General features: G+C 40.6%; 2 protein-coding genes and 1 long non-coding RNA gene across 4 annotated transcripts; 1 reads left to right on the top strand and 2 right to left on the bottom strand.

Annotated features, from left to right (window-relative positions):
* Positions 1-2487: 2487 nt before the first annotated feature.
* LOC115955677 lies at positions 2488-3125 on the bottom strand. The gene is made up of 2 exons (XR_004084174.1): positions 3048-3125; positions 2488-2951 (listed from the first exon to the last, which is right to left on the bottom strand). It is a non-coding gene; the product is annotated as an uncharacterized LOC115955677 (long non-coding RNA).
* Positions 3126-4097: 972 nt separating this feature from the next.
* Positions 4098-14441, top strand: LOC115955676 (beta-amylase). 2 transcript variants are annotated; one of them, XM_031073914.1, is made up of 8 exons: positions 4098-4657; positions 11244-11309; positions 11502-11900; positions 12107-12271; positions 12851-13114; positions 13199-13408; positions 13769-14008; positions 14101-14441. In XM_031073914.1, the coding sequence occupies exons 1-8, from the start codon at positions 4415-4417 to the stop codon at positions 14293-14295; spliced, it is 1782 nt and encodes a 593-aa protein (XP_030929774.1). In that variant the 5' UTR covers positions 4098-4414; the 3' UTR covers positions 14296-14441. The 2 variants fall into 2 exon arrangements, with proteins under 2 accessions (XP_030929774.1, XP_030929775.1); XM_031073915.1 differs by lacking the exon at positions 4098-4657 and adding an exon at positions 11114-11132.
* On the bottom strand, positions 14411-16735 carry LOC115955675 (putative pentatricopeptide repeat-containing protein At3g11460, mitochondrial). The gene has a single exon (XM_031073913.1). It carries the CDS (start codon positions 16612-16614, stop codon positions 14479-14481), a length of 2136 nt encoding a protein of 711 aa, XP_030929773.1. The 5' UTR covers positions 16615-16735; the 3' UTR covers positions 14411-14478.
* Positions 16736-25080: the final 8345 nt, after the last annotated feature.

Here is a 25080-nt window from a genome sequence, read left to right on the forward strand (position 1 = left end):
TCATTTGTTTTTTTTGCAGATGATAGTTTGATTTTTTGCAAGGCAGCGTTAAAGGAGTGTGATGAACTACAACAATTGCTAGTTGTGTATGAGAAAGCTTCTGGTCAACAATTAAACCGTGCAAAAACATCTTTGTTCTCCAGCAACAATACCTTAAGAGATGTTCAAGAGGAGATAAAAAATCGGTTTGGTGCCCAAATAATTAAGCAACATGAGAAATATCTTGGCTTATCTTCTTTGGTGGGGAAAAAATAAAATAATTACTTTCAATGCCATCAAGGAGAAATTGGGGAAAGTGTTGGCAGGTTGGAAAGAAAAATTGCTGTCCAAGGTGGGGAAAGAAGTTCTAATAAAAGTTGTGGCTCAAGCAATTCCAACTTACACTATGAGTTGTTTCAAACTTCCAAACTCGCTTTGTGATGAAATGATGGGGATGATTCGGAATTTTTGGTGGGGTCAAAAAAAGGAGGAAAGGAAAATTGCATGACTTAGTTGGCAAAAAATGTGTGAGCCTAAGTGTAATGGAGGATTGGGGTTCAAGAATTTAAAATGGTTTAATATGGCTTTGCTTGCGAAGCAGGGGTGGCATCTTTAAATGGGAGGTGATTCTCTTGTTTATAGGGTCATTAAGGCTAAATATTTCCCAACGGATGATTTTGTTCATGCTTCGATTGGACACAACCCTTCTTATACATGGAGGAGTTTAATTTCTGCCCAAAGCTTAGTCATTAAAGGGATGCATTGAAGAGTTGGTAATGGAGCAATTATCAAAATTTGGCAAGATAAGTGGCTGCCAGGGGTTTCATCTCATAGAGTACTTTCTCCAAGGATGTTTTTGAGTGCTGATATGAATGTTATTGATTTGATAGACTTAGGAACAGCCAAGTGGAAAACTGAGGTGATTGACAGTCTCTTTATTCCTTATGAAGTTGAATTAATCAAGAGCATTCCTTTGAGTGCTACTCTACCAGTGGATAAAATTGTTTGGGCTGAAACTACCAATGTAAACTTCACGATTAGGAGTGCTTATAAATTGTAGGTTAGTTTGTTCAAATCTACAACCTGTGAAACTACTTCTGATGGTAGTTTATTGAGGAAGTTTTGGAAGAAAATTTGGTCTTTGCCCATTCCTCATAAGGTACGACATTTTTGTTGGCGTGCTTGTCGTGACACTTTACCGACCAAAGTCAAGTTAAGGAGGCATAATGTAATTACTGAAGACGTGTGTTTGCTGTCGTGAAAAGGCTGAGATGAATGGTCACATTTTTTGGGGATGTTCAAAAGCACAGGAAACTTGGGCTGCTTCAAAATTACAGCTACTGCCTTTGGAAGTTCATTTTGATTCTTTTCAAGACCTGTTATGGTTGGTCATGATGATTAATGCAGCTGGAGAGGAGAAGTGTTCACAACTTGTAATGATTGCTTGGGCACTCTGGAATAACAATAACGAAATTTATCATGGAGGTGAAGGCAAATCAGGTCTGGCTTTGGCTCTTTGGGCAACAAGTTATCTTCAAGAGTACTGGTCTGCAATGGATGCATGTGTTGAAGTTGCATTAGATCCGGTTTTGCACTTACTTGACACACAACAACAGCACTTCTTCTTTACTTGGTTGCCTCTTTCAGTGGGTTTATGTAAAATTAATGTAGATGGGGCTCTTTTTACATCATGGAAGCAGGCAGGCATTGGTGTTGTAATAAGAGATGGTGAAGGCAGATTACTGGCAGCTTTATGTAGAAAAATCAAATCCCCTTTGACGGCACTTGAAGTTGAAGCTAAGGCCTATGAAGCTGGTATGTTGCTAGCAACATTTGGGGCTGCGAGATGGGGTGTTGGAAGGTGATTCCTTGACAATTTCTAATGCTCTCAAACGACTTACATAGCCACCCACTTTTGTTGCTGCTATTGTGGAAAGCATTCATGGGTTAGGCGCTGAAATTGGCGTTGTTAATTTTTCTCATGTGCGCAGGATTGGCAATAAGCCAGCCCACATTCTAGCAAGACAATCTCAAAACCTTGTCAATGATGTAATTTGGATTGAAGAGATTCTTTGCTGTATTCAGAAAGCTCTTATCTAGGATGTATTTGGATTGTGATGTTGTTATATCCAAAAAAAAAAAAAAAAAGGCTTAAAAGGTTTTTATTTTGTAATTACCTACTGCGGCGGTTTAAAAGCGATGTAATAGGTCTTTAAAAAAAAATTCATTTCCCAATTTGGGACCTATTGCGGCACTTTCCAACGGTTGTAATTGGTCTTCCGTCGTTGATTACCCATTGCTGGTGTTTTGGAAGCACTGTAATAGCTCCTTTTATATATATATATATATATATCCAGTACTTTAAGCCAAATGACTTTTTTGCTACCTCTATTACTGTCGTATATTCTGCCTAAACGTCGGATAAAGTACCTTGTAGAGTAGACTCTCAATTGATTAGTTTACTAATAAAAATAAACATATAACATGTCATGGACCTTCTAAAATCAAGATTCCCAATATGGTCTTCATTTAAAAAAAAAAACGATAGCATATGTACAAGCTCTCTTAGAAAATAGGATATCACAGTCACAAGTGCCTAGAATATGTATGAAGATCCATTTTGATGCACTCCAAATGCTCTTTTCCAGGATCTACCATAAGCCTATAGACCACCTTTACATGAGAGATATCAGGTCTAGTGCACATCATCAAATATGAGACACTCAATTGCGTTAGTATGCTTTGACTCCTTTTTTGAATTTGGATGTGACTATGTGGATAATTTGAAATTTGTAGCAATCAGAAGCAGATAGCCTTTCCAAATCAGAAGCAGATAGTTCTTCTAAGATAACACAATTTATTAGCAAACCCTCTAATGGTAAATTTCCATTCCTAGGATCATCTTGGTAGCTCAGATGCCTTCATGTCAAATTCTTACTCAACAAAGACGTCAGATTAACTTCTCTCTTACTCTTCATAGGAAATAGCATATTCATCAACATATAAAGCAATAAATATGTAGAAATTATTAGCAAAAACTTAAAAATAAATGCAGTAGTCATACTCACAATGTATCTATGTGTTACCAAGAATGTGTCAAATACTTGTACCGTTGCATGGGAGACTACCTCAAGGTCATATAATAATTGTCGCTGTTGTGAAAATGCACACAAAATAATAAATAGCACGCACTACAAGATATAAAAAAATTAATGTGGCTAGGCTAACTCCAAGCCTACCTCCATGATCAACACCAACAACATTCACCATTAATAATAGGAATTACAACTAAAAAAAAAAAAAAACTCTCAACATGCAATAAACCAACTCAATACACTCAAAGGTGTTCCCATACTAGGCAAAGCTATCCTCTAGTTTCTCACGAGACAAAGCTTTGCACTTAACTCGCACATATAATAAAGCTACTCTGCCACTCTTTTTACAAGGATGTCCTACTTCCTTACTGCTTCTCTTTTCAATGTGGGACCTAACTCTTATAATATAAGTGCATCTCCTTGTTATTCTTCTAGGCTCTAGCCGATGTAAGCTTCTAAAACCAATGAGGAATTCTCTACACACTCCCATCATCGGGTTGAACTCAATAGTTGCTACCCCATTTTGCCCATATGAAATCCTAAAACCTTAAAAAACACACACCCACACACAAATTGGGAAAAAAAAAACCTTGATTTGATCCAATATACAAAGCTCACTCAAACACCTTCACTTCTTAATTTAGTCCAGAGGTTCTAAGTTAAAAACGTGAAGTTTGACCAACTTTGACAACAACAAAAAAAAAAAAAAAAATCCGACTACCCAATGCCATGATAATCAATTTCCTTTAAAACTATAGGTAGGTTGTTGATATCAAGTATAAAATGAGCAAGATTTCTTGAAAATGAGAAACCTTTACAAAACTAAAACCCTAAACCTAACTGAAATTAGGGTTTGATTGTAACCCGACCACATATCATCATAAAGCTTGTATGATAAAAAATCCTAGCAGTTAGTCTACACAACAGACTAGGGTTTATTTACATATTTTCACTATTTCTGGTTAAAGAAACGAACAAACAGAGGACAATGACATAAAAAAGAAAAAGAAAAAAAAAAGGGTATACGATTGTACTTTAATTAAGGTGCATACAAACGTGAGGACTCCATTAAAAGCCGCCAAGCATACATAATTTTTTACAGGCTCATAAAGCCTACTAGAAATACTCCAACCACAAAACCTATATAAGAACCGATAAACCAGAATTCTTTAGCAAGAAAAATGAGAAGTCTTCCATAATTCCACTATAGAATATATAGTTTCATTCATTAATCTTTGATTTCCTCTTCTGCTACTTGATTAGCACATATATATATATATATATATATATAATATCATTAGTAGTTGAAACACATTGATAACCATACATATATAGCGACCATGGAAAGCATTCTATATTCAACACAAGGTGAGATGGGAAGGAGAGTACTGGGGCTTCACCATAGGCATATTCACTGGGAAATTCCATCCGCGAATCAAGTTAAAGTTGCACCAGCAGGAGAATTGCAAGTAAAGAGGGCAGGACTTAGTCATGCACTTACTACATTCAGTGCTGGTGGTGGTATAGTGAAGAGTCTCCAAGCTGTAGCGCCTGCGGTTTCGACCAGAGAACAACAACAAGAGGTAACGTACTTCTTGGATATCAATTTCTGCTATATCTAGATATCACAATAAGCTGTGGTCAGGATAACTCAGTGAGTGTGTGAAGTGAATTCATTAGCCTCCTACACGTGTTCAAAAACTGTTTTGTTTTAGTCTGTCTTGGGGGACCGGTTATCCTTGTAATTTGGCAACAAATGTAATGTATCTCAAAGAGACTAACATGACCTTAGAAACTAAAAACTCACAATGTTATTATACGCTAATCAATTTCATCTGTGTATGGCACCGGTGAACTAATGATTCAAATGGGATGGCAATGGAGTGGGATAGGTTTGAAGGATAGGGTCTTTGCCCCCGCCTCGCTCTATAAAACTCTACTTCTTGTTAATTTGCCCACATTTATTACAATTTTTTTTAATAAAACCCGCTTCGTTAATAAAAATATACTTGAAATTACAAATAAATTTATCCCATCATATCAAACTAATTTTTAGCAAAAATGGAATAGTATTATTAAAGTGTTTAACAAGACAATATCATAACGAAAACAAAAATCTCATAATACAAAATCAATGATTCAACGGTATATAAATTTGTTTATAATAAAGACAAAAGAAAATGTTAAAATTGGTATTTTATTTCCAACCTTGTTAGAAAAAAAAAAAAAAAAAAAGTGGCAAAAACCGTTGTTGGGTAGAATAAAATAAATTGATGATATGTTTGTTTAAATAGTTGAGTTTGAGGGTATGAAAAATTTACAATTTAACTCTTATCAATGCGGGGCGGGATGGGTTGGGTCTAAAAAGTCAAAACTCATCTCTATCCCGCCTCGTGGTGCGGAGCTAAAATCTTGCCTCATCTCAGTCCTACCACCTTTGTTGGGCGGGGAAAACCAACGTGGGGTGAAGGAAAGAGGGGCAAGTCAAGCGGAGTAGGGTAAAATTGCCATCCCCACCAAGTACGTATTTAGACTCTTTAATAAGACCATTTAAGCATTTTACCCGATTAAATCTGGTCAAATTCAATAAATTCTTTATAAAATCCTTTCAGCCCGAACTGGTTCCTTGAAATCGTTTGGTATTTTCTTGTACTTCAAGTCACTTATCTATCCAAGCCTAAAATGTCTTTTCATAACTAGTTTAGCATTTTGGTCTTTTGAATAAAAATAAAAATAAAATAATGAATACAATATCTTCCGTTGTACCTTAACGGCTGAACTTATGTATAGTTTATTTGGAAGAAAGCTACCAAATTTTAAAATGGTTAAAAAAAAAATTCTTTTCAAATTTTGAATTTTTTTCCATAATAACTTGCCGTTAATGAATGAATTATTTCTACCTTTATTTGTGCTGACCTTCTATTTTATTTTTTTCATAATTTTATCTTTTGTAATGTGGGAACTCTTATAATAGAAGTGCACCTCTTCATTATTCTTCATAAAGAAAGAGAAATGTTTAGGTCCATAATATTTTCACAATACTTTCACAACAAATTGTAGAAAATAAGTTATTATTGGTTCTAATTTGAACTCACATTTGAAATTACGTTTTTGCCCATTATTAACAATCAATAATGACTTGCCACTTAAGATTTGTTGTGAAAAATCCTTTTTAAAAAAGTGTTGTGAAAATATTAGATATAAACATTTCTCTTTCTTTAATAATAATAAGTTAAACTCGTTCTTCTTTTATGTCTTGTCATATAGGCATTTTGTTTGAATATTGATTTCATATTTATATACTATAATTTAAGGGTTTAATGATTAAAAATTGGGTAAACTATGTATTTGGTCTCTAACCTTTTGATTATGTCAATTTGATCTTGAACATTTTAGTACTATGTCAATTTAGTCTTTGTAAGGACACAATTCCTTTGCGGCCCAATAATGGTGTTGGGCTCGCATATGAAAGATCCCTCACAATATGATTTGTAGAGAGTGGGTTTGAAAAGCTAGCCGTTGGTCACGGGGCGATACTCGGTCTTGGTTTTAGAGGAATTCGTGTAGAAAAAGGATTTGGGCTTGAACATTTAAGCCCTACGGCGTCGCATCCTATGGGATGGGTCTCCTCGGACTTGATCCGAGGACCATTAAGGTCTTACGCCGGTTACCCAACGATGGGTTTTTTCCGTCATCTCAGGTGTTGTTTAGGTGTTCTCACTCATGTAGTCTCTCTTTTTCTGGAGGTGGGATGAGCCTCTCTTAGATTTACTTACTTTCTTCTTTTATACTTGTCTGCGTTAACTGTCCTTCGTCCACATGTAGGGTCAACCTTTACGAGACTGATATTTGTCCCATCAGTCTAATCCCAGAATTGTTGGGGATGATTGATAAGGCTGAAGAATACGGCTCTGCTAGGTGCAGAGTCTTATCTGGGAAGGGTCATAAGGGTAACTTTCCCAAGATATTTTAGGTCTCCTTTCAAGTTTAGTCCTATACCAGTTTTACCCCTTTATTCCGGTGGGATTTTGGATCTGCCGAGGACTGAATTGTCCTCGGCTGTATTCCAAAACAGTCTTGTGCTCTATGTTATCGGGCTTGGGCTATAGCTCTCCTTGGCTTGGGCCATAGCTCTCTTCGGCTTGGACCTTCGGACTCTCCACGAGCAAATGGGCCTAGCCCATAGATTATTGGGCCCCACAATAGCCCCTCAAAACCCGGCTGTCCAACCTCCCGGTTGGAAAGGGGGGTTTTGGCAATGCCGAGCCTTTATTACTGCTCCTTTAATATAGCCCTCCATTAATGCTGACGGTTTCTCCACCTGCCCAGAAGATATATCGGCTTACAAGACGCTCCCTTTAATTTGCTCGTGACTCGCTCCTGCCGTTTGGCTGTCCAAGACGCGCCTTTAATGACATTCCCTTTACAAGACTTATTTACGTCCGACGGCTCATCTGATAAGGTGGGGAAGTGGAACGGACACATCTTTATTCTTCAGATTCTTTTAGAAACCTGAATGAATTTAATACCTTCCGTTTTGCCCTTCCTATAAGAAGGCAAGTAGGAAGCCGTCACTTTTGTGCAGACACCCCTCCATCTTCCTCATTCATCTCCTCCATCTTCTTCATTGATTTCTTCCTTACTATTTCCTTCTCCTTCATCTTTTTCCAAAGAAGGTTCTTATCGTAATATGAGCAGTATTGAGGTAGAGATTGGAGAGACTTTGAAGACGAGTTTAAAAGACGCCTGACTGTTTACTTATCTGTATTGCGGATGTTATCGTTGCTTAGGCAGTTCACATTTTGTATAGGCTTGTTTGAGCCCCTCTTTGTACGTTGTAATAATTTTTCGTATTAATAAAAATTGTTGTTATTTTATTTCGCATGTTCTGTCTCTATGCTCTTTTTTTTTTTTTAAATTTGCAAACGCTGCTCGGCACAATAATATAGCATTTGAATCGATGACAAATAAGGCCAAAATACTTGCTGATAAAAAGATGTCACCATAACTTTAACAGAATTGCTTGACATAGCAATGCGTACCTGTGAATAACGATACTTGCCCGAAACAATGCTGGGATTAGAGCTGGATGCTCTATGCGGTGTAGGAAGTAATCATTCAAAGACATATCATCCACCAAAATGAACAGCCCCCTTAGGCTACCAAATAGTGGAGTGTCCCACCATCATCCTAACACTTTTATCGGCCTTAACATTTTACAGTATTTGAGCCGGGAACTTTCCCATCCGAGCAGTTGGTTACCCTATAGGCTTGAGTCCAAGGACCATGCAAGGCCTTGGTTTTGTATGAAACTTGTAATTTATTTTTTTTTACTCGGTTTCCCCATAGGCTTGAGTCCGAGGACCATGCAAGGCCTTGGTTCTGTCCAAAACTTGTGAATTTTTTTTTTTTTTTTTTTTTTTTTTTTTTTTTTTTTTGTTGGTTTTCCCATAGGCTTGAGTCCGAGGCCCATTTGGTTCTGTCCAAAACTTAGGTTTTTTTTTGTACTTGGTTTCCCCATAGGCTTGAGTCCGAGGACCATGCAAGGCCTTGGTTCTGTCCAAAACTTTGGTTTTTTTTTTGTACTTGGTTTCCCCATAGGCTTGAGTTGAGTCCGAGGACCATGGCAAGGCCTTGGTTCTGTCCAAAACTTGTAAGGTTTTTTTTTGTACTTGGTTTCCCCATAGGCTTGAGTCCGAGGACCATGCAAGGCCTTGGTTCTGTCCAAAACTTGTAAGGTTTATTTTTTGTACTTGGTTTCCCCATAGGCTTGAGTCCGAGGACCATGCAAGGCCTTGGTTCTGTCCAAAACTTGTAAGGTTTGTTTTTTGTACTTGGTTTCCCCATAGGCTTGAGTCCGAGGACCATGCAAGGCCTTGGTTCTGTCCAAAACTTGTAAGGTTTATTTTTTGTACTTGGTTTCCCCATAGGCTTGAGTCCGAGGACCATGCAAGGCCTTGGTTCTGTCCAAAACTTGTAAGGTTTGTTTTTCGACAATAAGCCCCTATACCAGGGCGGAAATAGGTGGCTTGAGGTCGGAAGCCCCTAGAGATGCCCACGCCTTTGGCACTGCAAGGCGTAGCCCCTAGCAGAATTTTATGCCGGAGCAGCAACTGTATGTCGCCAGAGACGGAGGAAACCCCAAGAATTTCTGCTTGCTAGAGAGTTGACTCCAACGCCACCCTTGCCAACGCGCAAGCTTTTTCCCACAGACGGCGCTAATTGTAAGGACACAATTCCTTTGCGGCCCAATAATGGTGTTGGGCTCGCATATGAAAGATCCCTCACAATATGATTTGTAGAGAGTGGGTTTGAAAAGCTAGCCGTTGGTCACGGGGCGATACCCGGTCTTGGTTTTAGAGGAATTCGTGTAGAAAAAGGATTTGGGCTTGAACATTTAAGCCCTACGGCGTCGCATCCTATGGGATGGGTCTCCTCGGACTTGATCCAAGGACCATTAAGGTCTTACGCCGGTTACCCGACGATGGGTTTTTTCCGTCATCTCAGGTGTTGTTTAGGTGTTCTCACCCATGTAGTTTCTCTTTTTCTGGAGGTGGGATGGGCCTCTCTTAGATTTACTTACTTTCTTCTTTTATACTCGTCTGCGTTAACTGTCCTTCGTCCACGTGTAGGGTCAACCTTTACGAGACTGATATTTGTCCCATCAGTCTAATCCCAGAATTGTTGGGGATGATTGATAAGGCTGAAGAATACGGCTCTGCTAGGTGCAGAGTCTTATCTGGGAAGGGTCATAAGGGTAACTTTCCCAAGATATTTTAGGTCTCCTTTCAAGTTTAGTCCTATACCAGTTTTACCCCTTTATTCCGGTGGGATTTTGGATCTGCCGAGGACTGAACTGTCCTCGGCTGTATTCCAAAACAGTCTTGTGCTCTATGTTATTGGGCTTGGGCCATAGCTCTTCTCGGCTTGGGCCTTCGGACTCTCCACGAGCAAATGGGCCTGACCCATAGATTATTGGGCCCCACAGTCTTTATTGTTATTTTTTTGATGAAAATTGATAATGCATCTAATGGTCAAAATAAATAAAAAAAAAAATTAGCTTTCGTTTATGTAACAATACACTAAAATTTTATTTTGACAATTTGACATGTCATAAATTTTCATCCAAGATATAATAATAAGGACTAAATTGACACGGCATTGAAAGGTTATGGACCAAATTGACACAATTAAAAGGTTATGGATCAAATTAAAATATGCTATAAAAGATAGGAACTAAATATGTAGTTTACCTTTAAAAATTTTGGTATGAAATAATTGTTCAGCTCTTAAATTCTTTTTGATATAAAAAAAAGTCAAACTCTTAAAAAATTAATGTTATCTTTTCATTATACAAATTGTACTCAATCATTATTATTGTGTTAAGTAGGTCATTATATCTTTAATTGTAAATTATCATAGACAATTTACTGTATTTAAGTGAAGTAATAAAAAAAAAGTAGCGAAGGAAAAAAAAAAAAAAAAACATTAATAGAAGTGATACAAAACAGTGAAACACATGTCAGTTGACAAAGTAACAAAAAAAAAAAAAAAATGATTTTCTTTTCAAAGATAGTTTCAAACGACAACAAAACCTATAAGAATATAACTTCATTCAATTGTGAAAAAGAATATATTCAACTCTAACTACAAGTGGAATATATTGAACCTACAAGTGGAGTGGTCCAAACTCCAAATGTCATGAAAAAGATGATCATCTTTTTTTTTTTTTTTTCAAAATTTTTATTTTTAGTGAGAAAATAATGTTTTTTTGCGCCGAAAGTAATGAAGGGAAGGGCCCATCTTCCACCTCGGCTATCAAGGCAGAGTGTGTCAGATTTGAGATAGGGATGGTCCCCTCTCTCTGTTAAAAGAATCAGCCCGGCCCAGTGGCAACATTGTGGGCTGCCATCTTCCATTTTGGTTTTTAGTTCACCGCTTAAGCCTCACAGACTCTGAATAATATACGTATCCATTTAACGCAAGATAAGGTGCCATATTAGTAGAAAATGATATACTATATATGTGTATAAATATTAAAGGACGCAAGACTCTGTAGTAAGTTGTGATGTCTCACATTAGCAACCAATAAAGAAAACGAATTGTGGAATCTCCACTTCCATTATCTTGTAGAGTTCCTATAACTTTTCTCTTACTCAAAAAATGCAGGCTTCTTCTCTCACCTACAATGAAAAGATGTTGGCAAACTATGTCCCAGTCTATGTAATGCTCCCAGTAAGTCTCAACCAAATCCTATACACAAAACTTTTTTTTTTTTTTTCCTTTACAGATGCAATATAATTTTAATTTATAGCATCCGTTCCATGACAATCGCTAATGTTCGATCTATGTATTCTAAGATGATATTAAAAACTAATATGTGCTAATATATATTTATATATTATTTACTCTTTCTTTGCGCATCAGTTGGGAGTTGTTACAATTAATAATGTCCTGGAAGACAAAGCCAGGATTGAGAAACAGCTCAAGGAGCTAAGAGCAGCTGGAGTGGATGGGGTAATGGTAGATGTCTGGTGGGGGATCACTGAATCCCAAGGACCTAAGCAGTATGATTGGAGTGCTTATAGGAGCTTGTTTCAAATAGTCCAAGAACGTGGATTGAAGTTACAAGCTATAATGTCATTCCACCAGTGTGGGGGTAACGTAGGAGATGTTGTTAACATCCCACTGCCACAATGGGTACTGGACATCGGAGAATCAGACCCTGATGTCTTTTACACCAATCGCTCAGGTAACAGGAACAAGGAGTACCTCAGTCTTGGTGTGGATAACGAGCCTCTCTTCTATGGACGAACTGCTGTTGAGGTAATCCTACTTCACACTATTGGACTAGACTACTTGCATCCATAGCCTTCTATTACTGTAGTCTCCTCAGGGTTTTTGAAACTGTTAAATATATGTTCTATGATAAAAACTAGGACTTGCTATATGTTAGATTTGAAATCCGTCTAATTACATGAACGTCTGTTATATACTGACACCATGTTAAAATTGATTATTGAACCATACAGATATATGGAGACTATATGAAGAGCTTCAGAGACAGTATGTCAGATTTTTTTGAAGATGGACTCATAATAGACATTGAAGTGGGGCTTGGCCCTGCGGGGGAGCTAAGGTATCCCTCTTATCCACAAAATCAAGGATGGGTTTTCCCAGGCATTGGAGAATTTCAGGTGAGATTGTTTTTTGTTGCTTTGGAAGTCCTTGAGCAAATATTCAAGGAATAGGTTTTAGCTTTTATGTAAGTGCACGCGTGAGGCAGGAAAAAGGGCTCTAATAGCAAAGATGATGAAGCACAAAATTCTGAAAGTATTTGAGACGAAGAAAAAAAGAAGATCCGCTTAGAAATCAACATTTAGGGTTTTTCGGAATATGGGAAAAGGAAAACAGAACTTAAGAATCAACATGTACGATTGCCTAAATCATCACCAAGCTATGGGAAGAATTCAATAGAAATTTTATTTACCAAATCAAGCAGAACAATACTGAACTTTGGGGTCTTTAATTAGGGTTCCAAGTTACATTAGTGAAAGAAATGATCTAACTTTCTGACCAAGTTAGGAAATCAAAATAAATTCCAAATCAAGTATGAAAGTAAATAATAATGGACCAATTACAGAAAGGAAAATAACAATTAAATCCTAGAAAAAAAAAATGTGTAATAAATATCAATCTAGTCCAACTTGCAGTACAACCATGTGATCTTTGATGTTTCTAGCACTTAGCTACATACTACTTATTAAATGTTGCAGTGCTATGACAAATATCTCAAGGCAGAGTTCAAAGAGGCTGCAACAAGTGTAGGACATCCCGAGTGGGAATTGCCAGATAATGCAGGGACATATAATGACACACCCACATCTACAGAGTTCTTTGGACCAAGTGGTACATACCTTACTGAGAAAGGGAAGTTCTTCTTGACTTGGTATTCTAACAAGTTACTGGGCCATGGTGACCAGATCCTGGATGAAGCAAATAAAGCTTTCCTAGGCTGTAAAGTCAAGTTAGCAGCCAAAGTATACCTCATCATATTGTAGCCATCGTATATTACCATCCACCATCTTTAATCAATGAAATGATTCACACTTCATTGTGAACAGGTCTCCGGAATCCACTGGTGGTATAAAGCTGATGATCATGCTGCAGAGCTTACTGCAGGATACTACAACTTGAAAGATAGAGATGGGTACCGACCCGTAGCAAGGATGCTATCCAGGCATTATGCCATTTTGAATTTCACATGTCTTGAGATGAGGGACTCTGAACAAAGTTCTGACGCCAAAAGTGGACCTCAGGAACTTGTTCAGCAGGTAAAAACTTATAAATTCAACCCATTTAAGACCTCCCTTCTCATGTTTATTAATTTCTGATGAGATATGTTGTTTGGTGTTATGAGTTGTTTTAGATTTTTTTCATGTTCCAAAATTCTTTTTGATAACATCCACAAAATTCTTTTTCATATATATATATATATATATATATTTTTCCTTTGTTGACTGTTAAATACTATGGGAAATATGAAGTAACACACACACACACACAGCACCATGCCTAGCATCTCAAGAAAAGACATTTTTGTATTAATGAAATTTAAAGAAAGACCTTCAATAAATGATGAATAAAAAAAAAAAAAAAATCACATTGGCACAATGTTGAACATGCATTTTCAGGTTTTGAGTGGAGGCTGGAGAGAGAACCTAGAAGTTGCGGGAGAGAATGCACTTTCAAGATATGATCGTGATGCTTATAATCAAATCCTCCTAAATGCTAGACCTAATGGTGTCAACAAAGAGGGCCCACCAAAACTACGGATGTATGGGGTGACATATCTTCGCTTATCAGATGATCTATTGCAGAAAAATAATTTCAACATATTTAAGACATTTGTGAAGAGGATGCATGCCAATCAGGTGAGTAATTATCATAATTACATACTTCAAAAAGTATATGCTCCTTCAAAATTGAAATGATCAAATGCTCTCTCTCTCTCTCTCTCTCATAGGATTACTGTCCAGATCCAGAAAAGTACAACCACCACATAGGTCAATTGGAGCGATCAAAACCAAAAATGCCAATTGAATATCTGCTAGAAGCAACTGAGCCAATGGAGCCATTCCCATGGGACAAAGAAACAGATATGAGTGTCGGTGGTGCACTTTCTAATTTGATAGACAAGATCCTTTCTATATTTAAGTGAGAACATGGCCAAATGTGAAGAGAAGCAGCAGTTAAATAATCAAATAAAAGAGTTGGTTCTGGGGAAAAAATAAACATCCATAGTGGCAATGTTGAAAAAAGTGCTGGGTATCTGCTTTTCAAATAAAAGATCTGTATTTTCATTTCTGTATCAAATGTACAATTATATTGCACTTAGTATAACTCACCAATAATCAGAGCAAGAGCAAGATCCATCTTTAAAATGGTGAAACCTACGGATATCTCTCATGATAATCTCTCGACACGTGAGCTTAGAAATTAGTTTTGTCACTGTGTGGCAATCTCCACATGTGCGAAGATTCTTAGTTATCCTGATTATGGTCCCTGGACCTGTGTTAATAAGAGCAAAAGCAATAGCCAGTCTTTCACTGTGATCCCAAAGCATCTTCTCCTTTACTTCTTTGTCAACATCATAAAACACTGAATTTGTATCAGGCTTGTATCCAGCCTCCTTCAGTTGCTGTTTTAAGTCCTCTAACTTGGCATATATATACTCTGTCTGTTGGTGTGACCTATCTCCAACTAAGAACCGATGAACCTTCTTATCTACCTCGACAAAGCTGCAGCCTGGTGGTTTTTTCAGTCCTTTCTTTCTCACCATGGCTCTTACCCTTTCAACATCACCCCACCGTTTCTCTGCAGCATAAATATTGGAAAGGCAAACATAGCTACCCACACCTTTAGGGTTCATTTCAAAAACTTTCTGTTCCAGAATTTCTGCTAAATTCATATTACGTTGCAGCCTGCAAGCAGAAAGCAGTGCAGCCCATATATCATCAGTAGGAACAACTTCCATACTATTGATAAGCTCGTATGCTTCATTTAAGTGCCCTGCTCTACTGAGAAGATCCACCACACATGAATAGTGAGCAGGAGTAGGCTTAACATTGTACTTGGTGGTCATTCCATGGAATATTTGTCTGCCCTCATGTACTAGTCCTGCATGACTACATGCCGACAAAACTGAAGTAAGAACACCCTCATCTGGACAAACATTGTCTGCTATCATGGCATGAAAAATGGTGATAGCCTCTCTTCCCCTCCCATGAACCCCATATCCTGTAACCATAGCACTCCAAGAAACCAAATTCTTTTTGGGCATCTCATCGAAAACACAACGTGAAGAAGCCAAGCTTCCACATTTAGAATACATGTCTAGAAGGGAAGTTCCCACTATGATATTCACACCAAACCCTTTCTTAACAAGATATGAATGAATAGATGTGCCAAATTGTAAGGCCATGATCTGATCACAAGCTCTAAGAACAGTTACAATAGTCACTTCATCAGGCAGTGCCCCTTCTGAAACCATTTTACAGAAAAGTCTTAAGCACTCAAAAGCATCTCCACTCTGTTCATAACCTGAAATCATAGAATTCCATGAAACTGTATCTTTCAACTTCAACTCATCAAATAGTCGCCTTGCGTAAGCTATAGAGTTACAACTACAATACATTTCAATAAGAGCATTTCTCAAAAATTTGTTAGACATTTCAGCATTGTGTCGAACAACATACGCATGTACGACTTTCCCTAGCTCCAAGGCCATCAGGCCAGTACAAGCAGAGAGGAGACCAAGCAAAGTAGTCCCATCTACAGTCATTTGAGCTTTTTCCATCATATCAAAAACCACCAAAGCCTCTTTCGGGCTCTCATTTTTCACACAGCCCGAGATCATAGTATTCCAAGAAGTTAAATCTCTCTCAGGCATTCTATCAAACAACATCCTCGCCATCCCCATATCCCCAAATTTCGTGTACATGGCAAGCAGAGAATTACCCACATAAATATCTGAGTCCAACCCACTAACCACAACCTCACCATGAACCCTCCTCCCAATTTCTACAAGCAACAAATAACCACAGGCCTTAAGAACAAAAGGGTAGGTGAACTTATCCGCCTTCCAACCAAAAGCCAACATTTCACGGTACAAAACAATAGACTTGAAAGAAGAAGAGCCGCCATTACAAGCATAACCCCTGATCATGACATTCCACAAGAATAAATTTTTGAAATCAATCCCATCAAAAATGAACTGGGCTTGGGGCATACGGCCACAACTGGCATAGAAGGCAGCCAGTTTGGTGCTGAGATAAGTGTTGTTTTGAAGAGTTCCAGAAATAGTGATGTGGGCATGGAGTTGGTGGCCTTTGGTGAAGGATTTGGTGTTGGTGAGGGACTGTAAGATGGTTCCGCATTGCAGAGAGGTGAGTGGGAAATGGGTGGTGGTAGTGGTAGAGGTAGCGGTAGCGGTGTATAGAGAGTGCTTGAGGAGTTTGTGAGTGAGAGAACCATTCATGAAGGAGAGTCAGAGAGAGAGACTGAGAAGTAAAGAGCTATGGACTATGATGGAATGGGTAGTGTGGCTCTGTCCTCTGTGTGAGAGTGAGAGTGAGAGCGAGAGCGAGAGAGCTTGGTGGTTTGATTCCATTAAAAGGATCACTATGGACGTTTGGTTTGCCTATATTATATTAGACCGTAGTATCACGATTATTGTAATCTTATATTAATGTAATCTTAACATAAGAATATAATTTTACATTGTTTAGGAATGTGATGAGATTAAGATGATATTATATATATTTTAATTTTAAATTATAGTAATTGTTAGGTTCTAAAACTTTAAATTTAAATGTATTAGAACTTCATTTTGTAATGTTGACAAACCATGTTCAAAATGTTTAGTCTTGTTTTAAACTTGTTTAAAGTACGTTTATGTGTAAAGTTGGAATCGAGTATGATGAGGTGCAAACTCGTCAGTTTCAGTAGGCAGATGGAACTCCCTGCTAGCGCCTGGTTCTCTTCAAGGAAAGTGGTCACCGGTGTGGTGCCTGCCACAACGTCTCCGATGCCAAAGTTAGAACAATCAAGCTGTTTGCAGAACTAGAAAGTAAGAAGTATATTTTCAGAATCTTAGTATCGTACCTTATGCTGCAAATGTGAGAGTTTTATATCTGTGAGCCTGACTGCTAGCCGTTGGAGTGTAAATGCCCTTCTTTCATAACGCCTCAAGCCCAATTATGGGGCTTTTATTAGTCTCCAACGGTCTGCTTTGCTGGTTTCGTAACTGCCCAGGTTACTTGCTGGCATCATTGAATGACCTTCCTTTCCTCGTCGTTGATGGCTTATTCGTCATCAGGGGGTACCTTCGTCATTACGTTGACCTCGTCAAGGTAACGTGTTCTCGTCAATCCCATCAGTTGCCCCCCAGGTTCTGTGGTCGTCAGTGACGTGTCATGAGGGTCACAGAAGGTGAAAAGTTTCGTTCTTCGGGTTTTTTGTGTCGCTTGGGGTTTCGTTTCGAATTTAATGAGGGATGGCGGCGCGGTATGGAACGTGGCCACGTGGCATATGCTGATTGAGGGTATTAATGGCATGACCCTTGGGTTTCCCACTGCTTTTCAGTTTCTTTGGGTTTTTGGGTTCCAAAAAAAAAAACTTTTCCTTTCTTTCACTCTGGTTTTTCTTTCCCTTCCTACTCCGAGCATTTGTTCCTTTTGTTTCGTTTCTGCCATCATTCCGTTCTCATTTCGGTGACTTCAACCTTGCTCCGGCGACCAATTTCTTCGGCCTCGACCGTTCTTCCTTTTAAGGTACGCTATTCCTTCGATTTCTCAGATTTTTTTTTTCTTCATGAACTTCTTTATAAATTCTTGATTTTCCCTTGGTCTTTTATTTTTGTTGTTTTTGTGTTTAGGCGTTTAGGATTGGGTATCCCTTTTCATGGTTGATTCCTCTGAGGTTTGGGAAGCTTGCCCCTTAGTTTCTTTCTTTTTTGCTCGCTTAGGGGTGGCTTTGGGTGTTTCTGGGGACTTTTTTCCTTTGATTGGGGATTATCTCTTTGAAGGTAGTGGTTTGAGTGTGGTTTTAGGGGAGCTATCTCCGATTTTGGGTCGATCATTGGCTTGGTTTGAGAGAGAGACGAAGAGGATGTCTGAGGTGAGATCCAGCGAGTTAGACACTGGGTTGTCGTCTAGCGGTGGCCCGGTCGAGGGTGATACAGCCGTTTCTATCCCTCGTCAGGTTAGGGCTTTTTACGCTTTCAACGAAGAGTGTGGGCTGAACGCTGATACAGTGGCCATGTTTAAGGATAGGTTTCAATTCCCTGCACGGGTTCGCATTCGTCAGCCTGGTCCTGATGATCGGGCTTGTCATTTCTTTCCTGGTGAAGTGTGTTTCTACGAGGCCGCTTTCACTTCAGGACTTAGGTTACCCGTCCATCCTTTTGTGATGGAGCTCCTGGATTACTTTGGCATTGCCCCCGGGCAGCTTATGCCTAACTCCTGGAGGATAGTTATTAATTGTATGGAGATCTGGCTAGCGGCCAATGAGGACATGATCAAAGTAAGTGAGCTCGTCCATATCTACCGTTTGAAGGAATCAAAGGAGTATGGATATTATGAACTAGTTCCTTGGACGAGGGGGAATAGAATCATTAAGGGTTTAGCCTCGTCATTCAAGTACTGGAAGTCACGTTTCATTTTCGTGTCCGAGGATGACTTTGAGACCCCTTCTAGCGAGGCTTGGGGTGATATCCCAAGGTTGCTTCGTCAGTGGGGAACCCCAAACTTAGGTGCGTCCATGTTTCTTCTTATCTGTTTATTTTTGTCTTGCATGTTTGGTCGTCACTAACCACTTGCTCGTTTTCTTTTACAGTTAAGAAACGCCCAAAGTTGAAGAGCAAATACCGGGGTCGTGTCCAGAAGGCGACTGAATACGCGAAGACGATTGAGAGCTGGGACGATCTTCTTGATCCGCGAACACTCTCTTTCTATTGTTTAGGCCCGGATCCGTCTCCTTACGTTCTGCGCAGTATTACCATCAAGGAGAAGAAGAGTAAGTGTTTGCTTTGTCAGTACTGTCCTTTACCTACATAACTTTGGATTTCTTAGTTTTTTTTTTTTTTTTTTTTAGAGATGACAACCAAGTTTAATAAGGACATGTATGCCAAGATGAGGGCCAAGAAGGATGAACCCTTGTCCAATCTAGGCAAGAAGGTAATTTGCGTTACGGGGAAGGGACCATCTGTCGTCCCCCCTGCGGATGCCACTCCCATCGTCTCAGGAGTTGAAGGCACTAGGGTGGCTTCCCCAGCCACCTCAGTTGAGGAAATCCCTACCCCGTCGTCGAAGAGGCCGAGATTGTCTGCCAAGGACAAAGAGAAGGAAAGGGTTGGTTCGTCCATCTTTGACGACGAGGGAGCGGCTGTGGAGCGGGCACATAACATTGTGAGGGCTGAGGACCTTAGGGTCTTTTCTAGAGTGCCTGTCAACGTGGTTGCAGGTCAACACGTCCATAAAATTGTACAGGTAAGGTCGTCCATATGTTTTCCTTGGTTTCCTCTTATATCAATCTTCCCTCTTTCTTTCTTTTTCTTTTTTTTTTTTTTAACTGACGCACTTATCTTCCTTCGTCAGGTGTTGGGTGAGAGCCTTCACCTTGCTTCTGAGTATCTTACTCAAGAGGCCAAGGTGGCTTCTTTGATGTCCAGGATGGAGGCTTTGGAAAAGGAGAATTCCGCACTAAAAAATGACCTTATAGAGTCCATGGACGGGGCTGCAACCTTGAAGGAGCAAGTCAAGGCTTTGAACTCTGATCTTAGGGTTGAACGTCAGCTGAATTTGGAGAAGGAGGACCAGTTTCAAGCGGCGAAGGAAAAGCTGAAGACGATTGCGGCTAGGTCCGTCGAGGCTTTTCAGCAAACTGAGGAGTATTCCACAGTACTCTTCAGTTGGTACTTCAAGGGCTTTGAACTTCTTCGTAGATACCTCGTCAAGCACCCTACAGGGGTTGATCTGCCGAATTTGGATTTGGAAGTGGTGGATCAAGAGATGGCTGCTGACGAGGCTGCCCAATCCTCTGTGCTTGAAGGTGATGCTCCTAATGACGATGTCCCTAATGCTGAGAACGCTTCTGCTGCTGACGACCCGGTTACTGACGCTCCAGACGCCCGAGCCTGATCCTTAGAAAAATTTATCACTTATATTTGCCCATTATGTTTTAGGCCCTTTTTTGGAGATGTACATATATTTTTTGTTTTTATTTTAATTTTCAGAACAATATCTTTTGGCCCTGTTAAGAGAACAAGGATAATTGCCCTATGTTTTTGGGCTTTTCTATGATTTAATGTTTACCTGCTTTTGTGGTTACACTACTGTCTGTGTTTGTGTACATGTGCGTGATTTAGCATAAACTTCTTAGCGTACCTTGTATTTATCTGGTACTTAGTGCAAATTCCTTGTGATTTGCTCGTCATTCTTTATCTTTGTTGTGGGTTTCTATCCTTCTTCTTTTTCTTTTTGTTCTTTTCCTTGCGGGCTCGCCAGTGTCCTTAGTTCGTTCAGTGGGACTTTGCCATTCGCGTAGGCCTTAGGATTATGTTTATATCTCCAGCACGTCTCGTGTGCCTTGGTCAGTGATTTACATCCGTCTTGGCGGAATCTTATCACTTAGGGCTTCGTCAGTGATTTACATCCGTCTTGGCGGAATCTTATCACTTGGCCACTTTTTTTTATGGTGACTTACATCCCATTAAGGAATCTCGTCACTTAGGGCTTCGTTAGTGATTTACATCCGTCTTGGCGGAATCTTATCACTTAGCCCCTTTTTTTTTTGGTGACTTACATCCATTAAGGAATCTCGTCACTTAGGACTTCGTCAGTGATTTACATCCGTCTTGGTGGAATCTTATCACTCAGCCTTTTTCTCATATTCGTTGGTGTTGTCGTCGGTGACATACACTCGTCAAGGTGGACTCTTGTTAGTTTGACTTACAATTGACCAGACCTGTCTGCATAAGGACATCAAAGGATAAGAAATTTTCATTGAATTCAGGAGCAATTGCCTTTGTCTATTACATTTACTGGTGGTACTTTTTTAAATGCTCAATATTCCATGGTGGAGGAAGCCTTTGTCCGTCCATGGTTTCCAGGTGATAACTTCCTTATCTTGAGTAGTGAATGACTCGGTAGGGACCTTCCCATGTAGGACCCAGCTTTCCCTGGGTAGGGTCTTTAGTTGCCATGGTGGTCCTGCGTAGGACGAGGTCACCTATGTCCAGGCGTCTCAGTTTGACCCTTTTGTCATAGTATTCGGCCATCTTTCTTTGATACTTCGTCATCTTTTTGGATGCGTTGACTCTTACTTCGTCCAGACAATCTAGGTTCAATCGTAGTTCGTCGTCATTGATCTCTTTGTTGAAAGTTCCACGCCGGATGCTTGTGACCCCTACTTCGACTGGGATTACTGCTTCTGTACCATAGGTAAGCTTGAAGGGGGTTTCTCCTGTTGGGGTTCTGGCGGTGGTTCTGTAAGCCCACAGGACATTTGGTAGTTCTTCTGGCCAGGCACCTTTCGCATCGTCCAGTCTGGTCTTGATAATCTTGAGCAGCGTCCGGTTCGTCACTTCCGTCTACCCGTTTGCCTGAGGGTGCCCTGGGGATGAGAATTGATTCTTGATCCTAAGGTTTGAGCAGAATTCCTTGAAGCCTTGACTGTCGAACTGCCTTCCATTGTCTGATATGATCGTCGAGGGAATCCTAAACCTGCCAATTATGTTCTTCCACACAAAGTTCTGGATCCGAGCCTCAGTGATCGTTGCTAGGGCCTCTGCTTCAACCCATTTTGTGAAATAGTCAATAGCAACAAGAAGGAATTTTACCTGACCTTTACCTTGGGGCAGAGGACCGACGATATCGATTCCCCATTGTGCAAACGGCCATGGGGAAGCTATGGTCGTCATTTTCTCTGCTGGAAGCTGCTGCACATTCTCGTATTGTTGGCATTTGTCGCACCTCCTGACGATCTCAGCAGCGTCCACCTGCATGGTTGGCCAAAAATATCCTGCCCTTACCACTTTGTTTACTAGGGATCTGGAGCCGGCATGGTCGCCACAAATTCCTCCGTGTACTTCCTCCAAGATGTATTTGGCCTCTTCCTCGTCGACGCACTTCAAGTAGGGCATAGAGAAGCCTCTCTTGTACAAGACGTCATTCAGGATCGTGAATCTGGCTGCCCTCTGCTTGATCTTTCTGGCTTCTTCAGTGTTTTGAGGCAGGTGCCCGTCCTGGAGGAAGGACATTATGGGCATCATCCAGGTATCAGTGCTCTGGATGGTGAATGTTGCAACTTCCTTGTTACTAGGGTGTTTTTGGACTTCCATCGCCAGGTCCGTGCTAGTCCCTTCTTCTCTTGATGACGCTAGCTTTGACACTTCATCAACCCCCATATTCTGACTTCTTGGGATTTGTATGAACTCCACTGTATCGAATTCCTGAGCTAGTTGTCTTGCCAACTTGAGGTACTTCTGCATCATTTCTTCTTTTGCCTCGTATTCTCCCTTGATCTGCCCAATCACTAGCTTTGAATCACTTTAGATCAACAAGTTTTTGGCACCAAGAGCTTTCCCAAGCCTCAGTTCCGTCAGTATTCCTTTGTATTCAGCTTCGTTGTTGGTGGCTGGGAACTTTAGATGGACACCATATTTCAGCACTTCTCCGTCGGGAGTGGTTATGACGGCCCCTACTCCCCCCTTCTTTTGGGTTGACGAACCATCAGTCTGTATTATTAGTTTATCTGCTTCATCGATAATCCTGTCTTCGTCAGGGAACGTGAATTCTGCGATGAAGTCCGCCAGAGCTTGTGCCTTGATCGCTGTTCTTGGATGGTACTCGATGTCGAATTGACTTAGTTCAATTGCCCACTGGACCATTCTTCCTGCTGCTTCTGGCTTGCTCATTGACTTCTTGATTGGTTGGTCCGTCATTACGAGAATAGGATTTGACTGGAAATATTGCCTGAGCTTGCGTGAGGCTACTATTAGTGCAAACGCAATCTTTTCAATCCTTGGGTATCTGGACTCAGCCCCTTGGAAAGCTTGGCTGACGTAGTAAACCAGGAATTGCTTCTTACCTTCTTCTCTAATCAAAGCTGCACTTACTGCCGAGGCTGACACCGCCAGGTACAGGTATAGGTTTTCTCCTTCTTTGGACAGGCTTAGGAAAGGCGGACTGCTCAGGTATTGCTTCAGCTCTTGAAACGCCGCTTCGCACTCGTCAGTCCAAGCAAAAGCCTGCTTCAATGTCTTAAAGAAGGGCAGGCATTTTTCTGTGGCCCTAGAGACGAACCTGTTTAAAGCTGCTATTCTTCCTGTGAGTTTTTGAACATCCTTGACGATTTTGGGTGAGGCCATGTCAATGATAGCTCGTACTTTCTCTGGATTTGCTTCTATTCCTCTTTGGGACACCATGAATCCCAAGAACTTCCCTGAGGCTACCCCAAAAACACATTTGCTTGGATTCAACTTCATCTGGTGTTTTTTAAGGGTTGCAAAAGTTTCCTCCAAGTCGTCCAGATGTGTGAGCTCTTCCTTGCTCTTGACAAGCATATCGTCCACGTACACCTCCATGTTCCTGCCAATCTATTGGCTGAACATTTTGTTTACCATTCTCTAATACGTAGCTCCAGCATTTTTCAGCCCAAAAGGCATCACCTTGTAACAGTAGAGTCCTTGACTTGTGATGAAGGCTGTCTTCTCCTGGTCTTCTTCAGCCATCTTTATCTGGTTGTACCCTGAGAAGGCGTCCATGAACGTCAGTAACTTGTGTCCGGCGGTGGAGTCCACGAGCTGGTCTATCCTTGGTAGAGGGAAACTGTCCTTTAGGCATGCTTTGTTCAGATCGGTGAAGTCTACACACATTCTCCATTTTCCGTTCGCTTTCTTTACCAGGATGACGTTGGCGAGCCATTCAGGATAATATACTTCCCGGATGAATCCAGCTGTCAAGAGTTTGGTTACTTCCTCTACAATCGCCTGATCTCGCTTTGGGGCGAAGGTTCTTCGTCGTTGCTGAACGGGCTTCCTGCTGGGGTCCACATTCAGCCTATGCTGGATGACTTCTGGAGATATGCCCGGCATGTCCTCGTGACTCCATGCAAAGACATCCAGATTCCCCTTAAGGAACTTTATGAGTCTTGTTCTCATCTCGGGGCTTAGCGTCGTCCTTATCTTGGTCGTCTTGGCCGCATTTCCTTCTACCAATTCCACTGTTTCCAAGGTCTCCATCCCGTCTTCCTCTTTTTCTTCAATCGTCCACGTGTGGTTCTCCTTTCCTGCCAGTACGGCCTGATAGCATTCCCTTGCCAGGACTTGATCACCTTTCACTTCACCCATGCCGTTGTCTGTCGGGAATTTCACTTTCAAGCAGTAGGTTGACGTCGCCGCCTTCCACTTGTTGAGGGTGGGCCTCCTAATGATGACATTGTAGGATGAGGGGTAATCCACCACTAGGAAGTCTACTTGTTTTGTCAACTGCAATGGGTGGGTCCCTGCCGTCACCGTCAGTGTCACTATACCCCTGGGGTAGATCCTGTCTCCACTGAAGCTGACGAGTGGAGAGTCAAAAGGGCGAAGCCTTTTTGGATCTAATCTCAGCTGCTGGAAGGCTGGGAAGTAGATGATATCCGCTGAGCTCCCGTTATCAACAAGGATCTTTTTGGTATTGAACCCTTCTATATTCAGCATTATGACCAGGGGATCGTTGTGGGGCTGCTTTACTCCCCTGGCGTCTCCTTCATTGAAGGACATGTCTTGGCATGTTCGTCGGTGCTTGGAAGGAGGCATGGTATGGACGCTGTTCACCTGTCTATGGTATGCTTTTTTGAGTGATCTAAATGATCCTCCTGAGAATGGTCCTCCTGTGATTGTGTTTATCTCCCCGATCACCTTGTGTGGAGGCTGGGACGGATGGTCGTCATCCGGAGTGAA

Source organism: Quercus lobata, chromosome 8, assembly GCF_001633185.2.
Source record: "Quercus lobata isolate SW786 chromosome 8, ValleyOak3.0 Primary Assembly, whole genome shotgun sequence".
NCBI lineage: Eukaryota > Viridiplantae > Streptophyta > Magnoliopsida > Fagales > Fagaceae > Quercus > Quercus lobata.